The sequence below is a fragment of the Semicossyphus pulcher genome, unplaced genomic scaffold, assembly GCF_022749685.1.
Source record: "Semicossyphus pulcher isolate SPU_LCO1_2020_fin unplaced genomic scaffold, fSemPul1.0.p SCAF_12, whole genome shotgun sequence".
NCBI lineage: Eukaryota > Metazoa > Chordata > Actinopteri > Labriformes > Labridae > Semicossyphus > Semicossyphus pulcher.
Genome location: NW_027211626.1, coordinates 8,401,140 through 8,416,521, shown reverse-complemented (window position 1 = coordinate 8,416,521; position 15,382 = coordinate 8,401,140). Strand labels below are relative to the sequence as shown.

At 40.4% G+C, this 15,382-nt stretch overlaps 1 protein-coding gene across 1 annotated transcript; it reads left to right on the top strand.

Annotated features, from left to right (window-relative positions):
- Window positions 1-304: 304 nt before the first annotated feature.
- Window positions 305-14,124, top strand: cdhr1a (cadherin-related family member 1a). The gene is made up of 17 exons (XM_069658744.1): window positions 305-389; window positions 1,734-1,829; window positions 2,429-2,574; window positions 2,713-2,763; window positions 2,873-2,962; window positions 3,073-3,159; window positions 3,763-3,879; window positions 4,282-4,425; window positions 5,655-5,733; window positions 5,820-5,920; window positions 6,673-6,876; window positions 7,606-7,758; window positions 7,883-8,047; window positions 8,946-9,013; window positions 11,950-12,178; window positions 12,261-12,515; window positions 13,549-14,124. The coding sequence occupies exons 1-17, from the start codon at window positions 305-307 to the stop codon at window positions 14,122-14,124; spliced, it is 2,646 nt and encodes an 881-aa protein (XP_069514845.1).
- The last annotated feature ends 1,258 nt before the right edge of the window (window positions 14,125-15,382 follow it).

The following is a 15,382-nucleotide window of genomic DNA, read 5'->3' as shown; positions in this document are numbered from 1 at the left end:
AGATATTATTATAACACTGTGCGTTCATTTACTAGTTGAGGTTCATGAAAGATGTTGATCAGCATCAAAAATATGAAATAAGAAAATATACCTGTCAATCATCTGCAGTGCTGCTGTAAACTCTTCTCCATGGCTGGAGAAGTCCAGTTGGACTGAGGAGGCCCAGCAGTGGCTCTTAAGAGCGGTCATTGGATTAGCATGTGAGCACCTGCCTTTAGCCTTCTCCTGTCACACACACACACACCTTTCGAGCGGCAACACATGTACAGGTGTCTCGACGGAGCCGTCTTCATGGTGCGCTTTCATGACTTCATTCTTTAGGATGAAGAATGTAAAGATTTTACATCTGCTGCTGCTGTTCGTGTTTGTGTTCGTACATGCCTGCTTTGGTAAGTTTGACCTCTTTGTTCTCTGCTTACCGTTGATTCACTGCTGTTGTGGTTGTGAATGATGTTCAGATATCTGAGACTCTTGGTTGTAGATATTCTCAGTTTGTACTTGAACGCTCTTTTATTTTCTACTTCTTTTTGCCGATCCTGGTTAGTTGTCCTTACAGTGCTTATGAGTTTATACTTTGTACTACTACAAACTGATAGATTTGGCTGGTTTATTTGGTTCTAGAGGTAATCTGGAGAAGGTTTTTATAGCTAAAAACAGAATATAGATCAGTGTTACTTTACAATAAGGATTACATTATTTCTGCCAGCAGAGATCTCAGGTCTATGTATAGAGGTTTCTTAGAGGTTGACGTAACTCACTGTAATCCTATTCGAAGCTACAGAGAAAGCAGGGGGCGTGAGCATGACTGTATTGTCATCTTCGTTCCTGTCACTCAAGTATTTAAAGCAAGACAGTTTTAAGTTCCAGTACAAGTTAAATAAACGTTTAAGTTTATTTTTTTTATCATACATTTGTTAATCTGATTGTCACTTAAACACAAGAATTTGGCCAAACAATGGCGAAAAAGTATCTGTATTCTTAATGGTGTTTTAGAGTTAAAAATGTTGATGACTCATGCAGCACTCAATAATTATATGTAAAATAAAACACTCTTTATTTTTTATGTACCTACGAGCTAGCAAGCAGTTCTCAGTCTGCATGTATGTTGAAATGTTCTCACACTTAACTGTAACCGGCAATCAACATTCTCGGCAAGTCCCTCCCTAGCTTCCATTTTTTACAGGAAACGTACATTTGTGGAATCAAAGAGCGCTTTGATGCCTTTATTTATAGAAAGGACAGTGGATAGTGATGGAAACGAGGGCAGAGAGAATGGGGGAGGACACACAGCGGAGGGCCAAGGGAGGGAGTCGAACACGGGGCCGCCGCATCAACGATATACGTATCAAGGCCTCTGTACATGGGCCACCAATTTAACTGCTGAGCTAAACCGACACCCGTTTCATGGGACATTTAACTTTTAAAAACAGGATCTGTCACCACTACTATCACTAAAAAAAATAAATGCTGACACATAGTGTATGATAAGAAAATAAAGAGTGATAAAGGAACTGAATTCCCGAAGCTTAGGTTTAGCTAACATGAGCAAACATTGGCCACCGTAAGCTATCAAAACCCCCACTTTGATTAAGGGTGTGTATAATAACTTTATCTTAAGTTTTTATCTGGAAGATTGTGTCATTTCTTCTTTGTAATGTTGCCTAGTCTCACTTTAAGCTGAATTACATTTAAATTTCAGCCATTTAATGATTGTTTTATTTCTCTGTCCTCAGCACAGGCAGACTTTGCCCCCTATTTCTACGACAATGGACCCTACAGTCAGAATGGGAACCTGGCGCTGTTCAGCCTCTCGGAGGACACGGCCGTCGGTGAGATCAACCTCTGACACTTAGTGTGAACAGCTAATAAGGAAAGGGAAGAACCAATCAGCAAAATGTCATGTTTTTGGTTGCCAGTATCTGAGAGTCCAGGGTGGTAAACAGTCTTTGATAGAAGAACAGATGTTGTGCAGCATGTACGTACTCACACTAACGCGCTCATCTGCCGCTGCCACCTGTTGAATGTGACGGGCTGTTTTCTGGCTCTGAACGTGGTGCAGCTGTCCTTACACCTGCAGTCAGTCTGGGAACTTATTACACTGCAGCCGACTGTGTGTTAGCCTACTTTGTTTCACATCAGATTTTGGAACCAGAATGATGGGTTAAATACTGCTGGTTAGGGGTTACATTTGTGTTTGGAAAAGTAATTTTCATACATGTTAAATCTGATTCCTACAAAGAAAAGTACAGCAACTTCTTCAGAGGTTACTTTGCATATCTTTCCAGTTTTATTCTTAAAAAATGGATTGATATACACATTTTATGACTTTGTAATATTTTATTTACATACATATAAAAGATCTTGCAAATATATTTCAACCAGTCAACAAGTGAGGCTGATTTGACTTACTTATATCATCGTCTTTCAGGTACACAGATCTATTCGCTCAATGGCACAGACCCTGAAGGTCAGAAGGTGAGCTATGGCCTCTCTTTCGATCCGGGGTCCAAAGAGTACTTCAGCATCGACCCTGAATCAGGAAACATCACACTGGTGGAACAGCTGGACAGAGAGGTACACTTTATATTGGCCTCAAAAGACATTAGGTAGAAAAATCATCTTTACTGTGAAATAATAATAATAATCCTTAAAAAACTGAGGATATTTTTTTTAATCATTTATGTCTTCATATTCTTTTTCACGTCTGCACAGAAACACGACTCTATTGATGTTCTTGTCAGCATCACCGATGGGAAAAGCAAGGTATATACATGTGGTTCAGTGTGTTGTTATGCTATCAAATGTCACACCTATTAAAGAATCAACCTAAAATAAACCTGAGCATATTATAAATGTTTATTCTTCTTATCAGGTTGTGGAAAGAGTTACAATATTTGTAATGGATGCAAACGATGAAAAACCTGAATTCCAAAACATGCCGGCAATCATCGATGTACTAGAAGTGAGTAAAACAAAACATTTATGCTTTGTGAGCCTTTATGAAAGTCAATATACAATGCATCAAGTCTTTTTAAGCCCTACCTGAGTTATTTTCTGTGTTGCACATTTTAGACAACTGAGTCGGGCAGCAGCATCTACAGTGTCGAGGCGATAGATCGGGACACAGGCTCAGGTGGCTCAGTCACCTACTTCCTCCAGGTATTACTCCTGCAATAAATGAAGACAGTATACACACAGATTGAACATTGTGTAAATGCTACTATTATGAAACGCTCGCTGAAACTGTTACGTTCTAATGATGAAAATACGGTGTGGATTTACTGATCACAAAGTTAACAGCAGTTAGACTTTCCGACGCTCATGTGTGTGTTTATGCATGTGCCTGGATCTGCTGCTGTAGTTATGAGAATTGGGATTAAATCACAATTACATTTGTGTCAGGCATTGGAGGCTTAGAGGGCTGCTTTGGATGGGCTGGCAGGGAATGTTAGTTTGCACTTTGGACTATTAGGACCGGGCAACAGCTGGACGGGAGTGACGGTGACGGGTGAGGCAGGGCACATCTGGACACAGCAGCTTTCACCTGCCTGCCCTGTCCTTTATATGGGCTCTTTGCATCCAGATGGACAAAGAGATAGACCCTATACATGGCCTAATTCAAGTAGCTACTGAGTGTTTTAATGCAGCCATCTGACCACTTTTCATGGTATCTCACGTGAGGTTTCAGCTACAGGGGCCTTTCTTGTGTGACCTCGTATGTGTCTCTTTTAAACCCTGCTTATGTCCTGCTCTCTGTTACAGAATCCTCAGTCCTCATTGTTTACCATTGACAGACATAGTGGTGTCCTTCGTATCAGATCGGGGGAAATGTTGGACTATGAAAAAACAAAGACACACTTTGTTACTGTCATCGCAAAGGTAATGGGGTGAATCAAAACTCATTAAACATTTCTGAAAGTGCTAAAATGTACCATCATCTTCAAAGCAAGGGTCCCCTGTAGAGTTTTTGACTGCTAGTAGCGCTAGCTGTTGTGTCAGAAAATGTAGCAATGAGCCAACAAAAGAGAGAGAAGAACATGCCTAGCTTGTACACGTTCCCATGAAATCAAAATAGACGTATTTTATCACGTCTTGAGCTGATTTATAAGCCAGTGTTTGGCTCAACGTGGCAGAGAAGTAGTTTTTTAGGTATTCCTAATGATATTTTGCAGTTTAAGGGGAATAAATTGGTTTGGCAGATGTATTTAAAAGCTTTATAAATATTTAAAAATAGAGAATTTTATTTATGTAGATTTTTACTGTTCATTACTTTTGTTCCAGGATGGTGGTGGTAATTTTAATGACAAGGAGCAGTTCCTGTCATCATCTGCTACCCTGACGATCAATGTGATTGACGCACAGGACACGCCGCCATCTTTTATTGGGACGCCTTATTTTGGCTACGTTTATGAAGTCTCAGTGCCGGTGAGTAATGACTGTACCATGTAACTAAAACACATAAGTATACATACATTGTATTTAGTAAAAGGTTTTACTTGATGTCACATGTTTATTTTGTATCTCCTTAAAGTTAAACTCCCATCATGGTTCCTCTTATTTTACCAACAGTATAAATAAGAACCAACAAATGAGCCCTAATTCCAAGGCAGCCTTATGTCATATCACACAGCATTAATTGCTGACATTTTAAAATAATTCTGTGTTTGCTAAAGCTTTTGTCACAGCAGATGAAGGCAACATTATCTCCTAAGACACAAAATGTCACCACAGTTACAGGTCATTGCAGATTGCACGGTCTGACTTTCATCCAAAAGGAAATAATTAGGGCAGTGACATTTTATGTATCTTTGAAGACTCCTTTGAAGGCTTTTACAAAATGCTTTGGCGAGCTGTTCACTAACTACAGGTTGACTCAATTGGAATTCTATTGAAGGAGCAATTGGCCCCCTGGAAAAAGCCACTGTCAGTCAGAGCTGGTGTTCTCTGTAATCGGTAAAAGCAATAAGATTTGAAATTGGCGCTATAGCTGTGGAGAAAGTTGTACAAACAGCTTGTGATTTCGACAACACCCAGCGTGCATTCGCCCCTCCTTCTGAAAGGAACAGCCCAGAGAGAGACGCTGGAGTGAAATACTACTGTTTTCCAGTCAAGGACATTGATCACTGCAGGCAATGGCTCAGAGCAGTAAACAATCCGAAATACAACAAGAATATACCAGTAATATATATATATATATACCTAAAAAATCTTTGGGTCTGTAGTCTATCATTTCAAACCTGACACTTTTGAAGAAAACATGACATCGAAGGCGGGCGTCCTGGATTAAGGAAGTGTAGTTTTGTACCTCCACCAGATGATGAGTTTTATGTCGTCTGGCAGAGGTTTTCCAGGACCCATTGGAGAAGCGGATAGCGTCCTCCAAAGGCACAGAGCGAAATTGCTTTTTTCCCCCTACCATAATGGCATTGGCTCCCAATAATAGCATGATGGGGGTAAGGTTGAAACTGAACTGGCCTTTTACAGTTGTTCAATAATAGAAAACTAAGGTCTTTAAATATCAGTGATTATAAGGAATATGAATATCTATAACATACGGTATATTTTACAGTAGGACAGCTGTATAGCAAGTCTATCATTCCTATTTCACTTTGATTTGACAGCAGAACATTTCCTTTTTATGATCTTTTCTCCAGGGATCTGAAATATTCATTGTTGAAGCCAAAGATGGGGATGTGGGAAATCCAAATCCAATCCGTTATTCCTTTGAAGATGGTAAGAAGACTCACTAAAAGAAGAATAGAAAGATTTTGAAATAAATTAAATGTACTCAAAGGATTGTCTGTTGCTTGCTTTTCCAGGTGATGATGGTGTTTTTAGCATCAATAAAACAAGCGGTTTGATCACCCTGCTGTCTCTGCCCATGTATCTGAAAAGAGAAATATTCAACATTAAAGTCAAAGTAAGTTGTTATTAATTTTGTTAATGTAAATATAGTTCAGACTTACATTCTTTACAGCATTATTTTCCATATCAGCATTTGTCATTATTGTTTTACTGTTTGCCTTTGTCCACCTGTATTTAAGATTGTACTTTAGCACCCCTAATTGCTCATAAACATGACTGGAATTACGTTACATAAAGCTAATATAGCATCCTTGCTAGCTCACACACACGCACAGTAATCTTCAGACTACGCAAAACTCGTTGTAAGGAAGCTATAAAGTCACCCAATATTAAAATGAATAGAAACGAAATGTTCACAAACCTTGTGCTTTTATAAGCCAGGTCTTTAAGTAATAGAAAGTGTGGTAATTTATGTCGTTTTGGAAGACACACCTGCCGTTTTACCGTTCCTCTACCCCTTCCGACCGTTATTACCCTTTCAAAATAAAAGCATCGGTCAACCTTAACAGAATACCTTTAAAGTAAATAAACATAGACATCGAATTATTTATTGGTCATAAATTACATTTTAAAGAGCATAATCATTGTAAAATATATTCACAAATTGATAAACAATGGATCAGCAAAAAAAAATCAAAGCAAGGCTGATTTCTTTATCTTGTTAAGAACTTGAAATGAAAAAGAAGGCCTACAACTGATCTGATGGGACTGGTAGATACAATATTCCACAGGCTTGTCTACTGACTACAATATGACTTGTAATAAACAATGGTATTTAACTGCCTAACTTTCCCCCCCTGTGTGCAGGCATCTGAGGTGAGTCCCGAAGGCAGGCTCATGGACTATGGGGTGACCACGGTGGTGATCCGCGTGGTGGACCTGAACAATAATCCACCTACTTTCTACGGAGAAAAGGGCCGACAGAATATTTTTGAGTTAACCATGTATGAGCATCCACCAGAGGGAGAGATACTGCGAGGGCTGAGGATCACTGTCAACGATTCCGACCAGGTAAAGAGAATGTTATTTTCTCTTATCGTGAAAAAAAGAAAAATCCTGGACAGTTCCTGTTTTCAGTGACATTTTGTATCATCTCCCAGCACTGATGCCTTGGAAAGCCGCCTCAGTTAGCCAGGAGAGAGGAACTGTGATTGTTATGTAATAACACCCATTATCTGTCTAAATTACATTGTTATCTAACAACACACTGATTTAATCGTCATTCATTGTGCCACAAAGTTGTGTTCAGGCTGCTGTCTGCCTTTTTGTCTGTGAAATGACTTTAAGCCCGCTATTATCGCACACAATCCTTTTAAAAATTGCAAAATGAAACACAAATTAAAAGGTTCCCTCTAAATATGGCATTTGTCAGCTTATGCAAGTTTCCAGCTCCTTGTGTGAGCCTCGTCCAAATGGCTGATGTTCACCAAATATGTTCTCTGATAATACTGTTACAACATCAGAGCGAGCTTTTTTTGTCCAGTAGCATTATGTTTCAGCTAGAATACCACTGATATCCTAATGATATCTCATACATTACTGTAATAATGGAATGATACAAAGCTCTTATATTGATTAAATTGACTATAGAGCACATGGATTATATCGTATGTCTGTGTTCATAGGTTTATGACAAATGCACATTACTATAAATAGGTTCGTGCATGTATAACAGAACTACATAGCATTTATTCTAATGAGAAACTGAATAATTTGATGATGTGTGTTCTGTTCTTGCAGGGTGCAAATGCTAAATTCAATCTGAGGCTGATCGGACCAGGAAGGATGCTGCGAGTCGTCCCTCAGACGGTTCTAAATGAAGCCCAAGTTACAATCTTAGTAGAAGATTCTGCAGCCATGGACTATGAGAAACACCATTTTCTCACATACAAGGTTAACTCAATGCACTGCGTTTGCAGCACAGTAGATTAAACGGGACTAAGTATCATAAATGCACATATTTCCCCAACAAACTGCACCTGCTTCATGTTTTGCTTTCAATCTTTTTCCTCTTTAGCTACTTGCAGTTGAGATTGATACACCTGAGAGATTCAGCGCCACAGCCGACATTGTCATTCACCTCCTGGACACCAACGACAACGCTCCCAAATTCTCCTCAGATTACTACATCGCCAGAATTCCAGAAAACTCACCCGGCGGCTCCAATGTGGTTTCAGTCACGGTGAGCCAGTCCTCGCACTGTCCAAAAATACATGTCATCACCGACATACGTCACTCAGAGCTCAAGAGGAGCGCTTATTTTACCAAAATGCCTGAGAGGGCCATTAATTCCCTAAATGTAGTCTTTTTAGGCAGTGGGGGTTGGGATAATATGTGAAAAGATGTAGATAAAAGCTAGGCGAGGTAAGCTGCCAGATGGCTATCACTTTCATTTTGTTGTGTAACATCAAATTCCCTGATTTTTTTTTTTCTCCTAATGCTTCGTAGCACATGCAGCTGCAGCACAGAAATATGTGCAGAGATAAAATGAACAGTTACATAGATAGATAGAGAGATGCTCAACGCTACAGGGAGGCTCACTAATAAATCCTGCACTTGCATGAACACCACAGGGGCTCATTTCGCTGATCCCAGGCAATTTCAATCAGATAAAAGAACAGCCTACAAGTGACCTTGGACACATGGAGACAGCGAACAGGCATCCCAGCAGCGACAGACAGACAGATTAGCCGATGCTGATGATGATGTTGCTATGACATCAAAAACAGTCTTTTTTTAGCTGACCCCGGTAACATCATGTTCCAACACGACACAGATTCAGTCAGTTTACTTTAGAGTCGAGGGGGGCGGACATGTTTTATGTGTTTTCCGCGTATTCTCGATAGCTAAAAGACACAAACGAATGTAACATCAATATTTTGAGGGTGGTCAGAAGTAGGAAGTAAAAAGGAAGGCACACACTATTTGCAGTATTGGTCACTAGGAAGTAAACTGTAGGCCACATACTGCACTAGGGAATTTAATGTGACTGTATTTAGAAGTGATCTAATTTTTTCAAATACAACAACCAAACTCATCATTAATTTTCTCCTGTATTTTGTTGTTCTGTTTGTCTACAGGCAACAGACCCAGACTCAGGCTCTTGGGGTGAAGTGCAGTACTCTATCTACGGATCAGGGGCCGACTTGTGAGTATAAGAATGTATCTTAATCTGAAAGACTCAAGCTGTGTCTCAAGTCGGGGGCTGCAGCCTGTGAAGGAGGCGGTCCACAAGGATGCTCCATTCATGGCCTGTGTAGACCGCGAAAGCCGAACTGAAATGAGACGGTCTGGTTACGGAGAATTTCCTGTTTGCGTCACCAAAGTCGCCTAGCAACAGGTAGCTAGCGGGCTTACTAGCTAACATAACTAACGTCACATAACCTATTATTTAAAAGATAATTTGTTTCAAGGCCCCTTTCGTTTTTTTCCAACATGTGTATCGCAGCTATTTGATTGAGTTGGAACCGAAAACTTTTACATTTAAAATTATATTCCTCTCGAGAATCTCGGCAAAGGATGCACCTGATGGATCCTTCGTAGCCCGGGAAAAGGAGGACGTATTTGTCGGCCGCATCTGAAGGAGCCTTGGGACAGCCTTCGACGCGCCACTGTGACACAATCGGCCTTCAAATACAGCCTTCCCAGGATGCAGCCCCTGAATTGGGACACAGCTTCAGACTCAGCACCCCCTTCAACTTAAGTAGATATCTACATGTAGCATTTCAAACATGAAGCCAAAACATCTCCAAACATTCAATTACTGATCTTTACTTCTCAATGCGGAAAAAACATTATCTAAATCTGTCCAGGGGTAATGATAAGATAGTTTTGTTTCAAGAAAAAGACTGCTCCCCTGTGTCTGTTCTGTTGTAGTAATTACAGCTGTGCTTCTGGAACATTCTGAGTATTTGAATATTGGCCACTGTAGAAAAACAACATTACATAAAAGGCACACATAAATCAGGAAAGAGTTCCTTCAATAAGAGAAATTTCCTCCGAGCCTGACTTTGACATTTAATTGTACTTCTGTGTATTAAAACTAGAGACGCACATCTGCCTGAGAGCGGTACAGAAATCTGACAGCAGACTTGTTTTTCATATTTGAACTCGGTTCTGTTTATTGCACCTAAGCCCTGCAGTCCCTCAGAGGATTTGCTGGTATTTTCTCTCAGCTCGATTTTTATTACATTTCCAGCACAAGTCTAACCTCTGAGAAAAAGGCTCAGTCGCCAATCTTCTCTCTCGGTAATGATAACACACAGTGCGCCCACTGCTTGCCTCTCCTCTTCCATCTCTACAAATGGAGTCCTAAAGATACAAAGTTAGTGCCTGAACTATTACAACACTCTGACGATCAATATTGGGAATCTTAGATTCCTATCTCCGTGCCTTCCAGGAGAAAAAACCTGGATTTGGAAACATTTAGAAAAGTAAAGTTAAGGAAACATGAACCTGTAATGTGCGGCGCCAACGTAAACAAGCATGTGTCTGTTAGAAGGGGCATGTTTAATTTCACACGCCTGTTATCAATAAACCACTTGCTCTGTGCAGTGAAATGAACGTAGAATCTGAGTATTTTTGGAGCTCTCAGCAGAGATTTTGAGCTCTGCGGTGATGAATTAGAGGAGATATTGTGATGTCACGTGGTGTCCAGGGGAAGGATTTCCAAAATAAGCAGAGGAGAGAGATTTGGAGTGCTCACTTGTTTGGTTAAAACCATTTGGACACAGTTTTTTTTTTACCACAGATTACTCCAAACTGCCTCCTTTATTTGAATGTTTTCATGAAGCAATACATTTCTTAGTTCTACATCTGCAAAACTGTAGCATTTTACATTTCTGACTTTACACTCGTTTTATAACGTGTTTTGTAGAGTGATACTGAGGAGCAACGGCGTCCTGATCTTTGCCTGCTCGCCCTCTGTCTTTCCTCTAATCCTTTAATGGGATTGGAGGAGAAAATAGACTGCTCTTGCTTCCACTGTGACAAAGTCCATGTAGTATAACTACACAATTCAGCCAGTGATATTATATAAGTCCACTCTTGCTCTGTATTTTAACAGTTCAATCTTTAACTACTCAGGTTAATTGGAAAAGGAAAGGTAAAATATGCTCTAACGGAAAAGTTCATCAGTTTGGGAAATAAACATATTTGTTCTCTTTTAGAGGATTCGATGAGAAGTCATGCCTGTGTGTTATGTAAGGTCCTACAGACAGACAGCTTAGCATAAAGAGGGAAACAGACTTAAGTTCAAAACACTGCCTACAAGCAATTATGACATTAACCTGTTGTATCTTGTTTGCTCATACAAATCTAAAACAGATCATTTGTGGTTTCAGGTGCTGAAACGTATTCTGACAAATAGCAGTTTATACATCTGCTTGGTTTGCTAAACCTGTTTTCACATAAAGCTAGCAACCTCTCCTTCAAGATAAGACGCTGTTTGCTAGCATGTAACTCCACCTTAAATTGTGCTTATTACTATTATGAACTATTATGGTTATGTAACATGTTACATGTTATGTAACATATAGTGAGTTTTAGATGTACTGGTGGGTGGATAATTAAACGTTGAAGATAGCAAGGCTATTTTCTCTGTGCTTCCAGTCTTTATGCTAAGCTAAGCTCATCGCCTCCAAGCTGTGGCTCCATACTTTACGTGGCGGTATCATCTCACTGGCTGAGGACAATTTTTAAAATCATGTTCCTCAAAATATTGAACTATAGCTTTGAAGTTTAAAGTACAGCGTGTTTATTGGAAAAGAAGCTCAATATTTTTTTGAAACCTTCAAAGTCAGTCACGAACTTGGAAAAAATTACATAATTTTCTGTTTGTTAAGCTCAAAAAATGTAACTTTCTACAAGTAAGTCAGATTTAGGTTATGACTATTATAACTAAGTAAAACTAAAGCCAGAAAACACCCCCAGTGAAGGAAAGATATCTATAAAGGTGGTAAAATGTGCACATAAGAAAAGAGAGTAAATATTCAGAAAGCCTACCCCAAGGAGAAAATAAAGGTTTGCATTGTATGGCATGCATTAGGTAAATTTGATTTCCTAAATCTTCTCCCCATTTTACAGGTTCCTGATCCAGCCGATGACTGGGATCATCTACACCCAGCCGTGGGCGAGCCTGGATGCTGAGGTGAGGTCGAAGTATAACTTCTATGTGAAGGCGGAGGATGCAGAGGGGAAGTACAGCCTGGCTGAAGTCTTTGTGACTGTGTTGGACCTGAATGACCACCCGCCTGCGTTCAATGACAACTTCCTCGAGACGACTATGGTGATCGGAGCACCAGTGAAGATAGAGGTATTTGCTCTTTCAAGGACTATACAGTCAAAGAAAAGAAAAAGTCTTTCTTCTATCTAATTAAATGCATCTACATCTGCAGGCTGTGGACGACGATGCGGAAGTTCCCAACAATGTCATCGAGTACGCCATCATGAAAGCTGAGCCGAACAACATCTTTGACATTAACGCCGACACGGGGGAGATCATGCTTAAGTCCTACATCAAGTCCATGGCCATCATCCAGAACATCACCAAGCAGAGCGACTGCACCTGGTCGCTGGTGGTGCAGGCCCGCGACCGAGGCCAGCCGTCCTTCAGCACCACCGCAGTCATCAAGATCGACATCACTGAAGCTGTGAGTATGAACAACGTAGAGGATAAACTAGAGTGCTTTAGATATGTGTGACTGCTCCTTCCATTCAGTTATCACCTAAAGCTACTCTATGTGGAGATGCTGCTCTTCTGCACAATAATCCTAGGTAGCAGTATAGTCTAGGTAGCAATAAAATCTGTCGTCTTAGAAATCTGAATCTCACACAAATGCAATTGTCATGTTTGCAGATCAAATCCCGATTTGTCTCATACTTCTTGGACCTCAGGAAACACCCACAGTCTGTGTTTGGGATTTGTTTGAGTGTTGTCGCCTTCAACCTTTCAATCACAATCTTCATTTCCACACTCACATACTGGTCCTCTGTGAAAAAGTCTCGCATACAATCTCAGGGCAAGATCAGAAAGATTATCAGGAGGCCTGTGCCATGAGTGAAGCTTGCCTTGAGATCAGCAGCACAGCACTAGACTGTTGTCTTTACTCTGTGGTAACAAGAGTTTATAGAAAGTTATTGATCTTATTTTGAAAGGATTTTGTGGTAGAACAAGGCTGTGTCTGTGAAAGAGTACAGGGGAACGATTTAAACCGTCTGCTAAACATTTGTTCCATGCTTTTTTTTCTCCCCCTTATGTTTTGGATTTAATACGCACATTATGACACCACAACAAAAGCAGAAATATAATCAGCTCATATATTCATTCTCAGATGCTGGATGGTCTCAGCTGTGGTTTTCCTAACCTCTCTGATCTTGTCTTGACAAACATTAGAGCTACAGATTCAAACATGGTCATTATTTTTTGTTTTATTTTCAAGACGTCTGTCTGGAAACTAATAAGACTGTAGTTTTTATACAAACAGTACTATGTCTACATTTGCAGCAATTTATTTCTGTTTTTACACTTTTTATAATTTGCACCTCACCTGATATTTCTGGCCAAATGATGAATATATGCAGTACTACATCACACACTCGTGACAATATATAGAGGGTAATCTTTGTGTGACAGACTTTGACTTCAGTCCCATGGATGTGAATTCTCCCTGTGCTCTTTTACAGACCCAACTCAGTGGGGGGCCTTTGGGATCATTTTTGATGCAGAATAGAAACAATCCTTTGCAAATCCTAGCCATGCTTGCTGGTGTCATTAGTGTCATGGTCATAGTCACAGTCATCATCTCCACTGCGACATTCATGCGCAACAAAAAGTCCAACCGGATCCTGCCTAACCGCCGCGTGAGGAGGAGGCAGCGGAACCAGCCCATCTGGAACTTCAAAATGCCCTTTAAGAAACCCGAAAACCCTGGACAGAAATTCACAGTTGAGGAGGTGGAGCAGGAGCAGGAGCAGGAGCCGGAGGTCATCGTGGAGAACCTCAACTATAACAACAACATCAGCAGCAATGTTGTGAGACAATGGCCCCCGCCTCCGCCGCCCTGCGCCCCAACTCTGCCCCCTCCACCTCCGCCCTGCTTCTCAGGGGACAGGCATTGGGCGGTGCCCACCGTCTCAACAGCTGTGGCAATCAAACCCAAAAAGAGGATGTTGAACACCAGACAGGACACTGTGAACAATGCGCTGGTGTCAGAGCTCAAGATGAGACTGGAGCAGAAAAGGCTGCTGAACCATCAGTAGCGCTCGACAAAACAAGCTCAGCTTGAGGAGCGTTTAGTGGCAGGCCTAGAGCTCTCAGGAGCAGATGCAGTTTGCACCTCTGTCATGGAAAAAAATCAGTTTTCACAGAACTTTAACTTCTCATTCATGTTGTCCTTAAGTGGAAAAGTCTAAATCAGGAACATCAACACAGCTGACATGATGATTAAGCTCACGTGATCAAAAGCTCCAGAGTAGCTGCTAAACGGCCCTTGTGGTTGGCTTGTTTTGTCGACTGATTTTTCAAGGTTATGAATGAATGCTTTTGTACGTGTGTGTTTGTGTGTTTACGTGTGTGTGTTTTCAGAAAGTTCAATACACTGAAACAGCTAACAGCTTTATCATGTGTCTGTCATGTGCATCATTATTCTTGTTTTTATTCACGACTATTCCTCTTTTGTTTGTGGTTTAAGTCTCTGGCTGGTGAATCATTTGTTGACACACTAGTGGCTTAAAGTCGCTCTCCTCAGATCACTCGTCGGGAATGAAGTCACTCAGATTCCGACAAGTGATGCTGTTTTTTTGGGACCTGACCAAGCTCCTTACAAGAGCTTTCATGACACTTGAACTGACTAAAGCGATCAGCGGGGGGGGGGGGGGGGGGGCAACATCATGTTAGGAAAACCTTTAATCCCACTGCGCAGGTGTAAAGCTCTGCACAGGGCCCTGTTGTTCATGTGTTTATTTACTCATTCAAAGGACTGAGGTTCATTTGTTTACGACTGGTTACCTGCTGGTTTTAAAGGGTGTCTTTTTTTGTCAAAGAGAACTGTTGCCATCAAAACACAAGATTTTACTACCAATAAAAGAATACTGTTTGTAATTTAACCTGTGGTGGAGGAACTATTTAGATCATGTCTCTCGTGTAAAAGCTGCAACACGTTACCACCAAAACATGCACAACACAAACTAATCCAGTCAGTGATACATTAGAGCGAGTCAAAGCTGATTTAAGAACTTTATATACGTTTAGGTAGTACTTTTTTAAACCATATTAAATGTTTTGTGACATCTTAAAGTTAAAATACGAGTTCCTCGACATTGTACTGAAGTCCAGTTGTTGACTAAATGTGACTAAATGAGCAGAGAAGAAGAAAACATATAAGAAGTCCTTTTCTGAAATCATTAAATCACTTTATCGACGGTTCTCTCTTTGATTTAGCGTTTATAGATGGAAAAAGTTCCGTTTTAATCATATTTAGCACCTAAAAACTGTTTACATTTCTATTTTCTGTCAAAT

What these genes read in the sequence shown, in the direction of transcription:
- cdhr1a (XM_069658744.1), top strand. Translation starts at nt 305, where the DNA reads ATGACTTCATTCTTTAGGATGAAGAATGTAAAGATTTTACATCTGCTG. An exon ending in CAATCATCGATGTACTAGAA is followed by an intron (nt 2,963 to 3,072) that starts GTGAGTAAAACA and finishes TGCACATTTTAG; the next exon opens with ACAACTGAGTCGGGCAGCAG. An exon ending in AGATCGACATCACTGAAGCT is followed by an intron (nt 12,516 to 13,548) that starts GTGAGTATGAAC and finishes GCTCTTTTACAG; the next exon opens with ACCCAACTCAGTGGGGGGCC.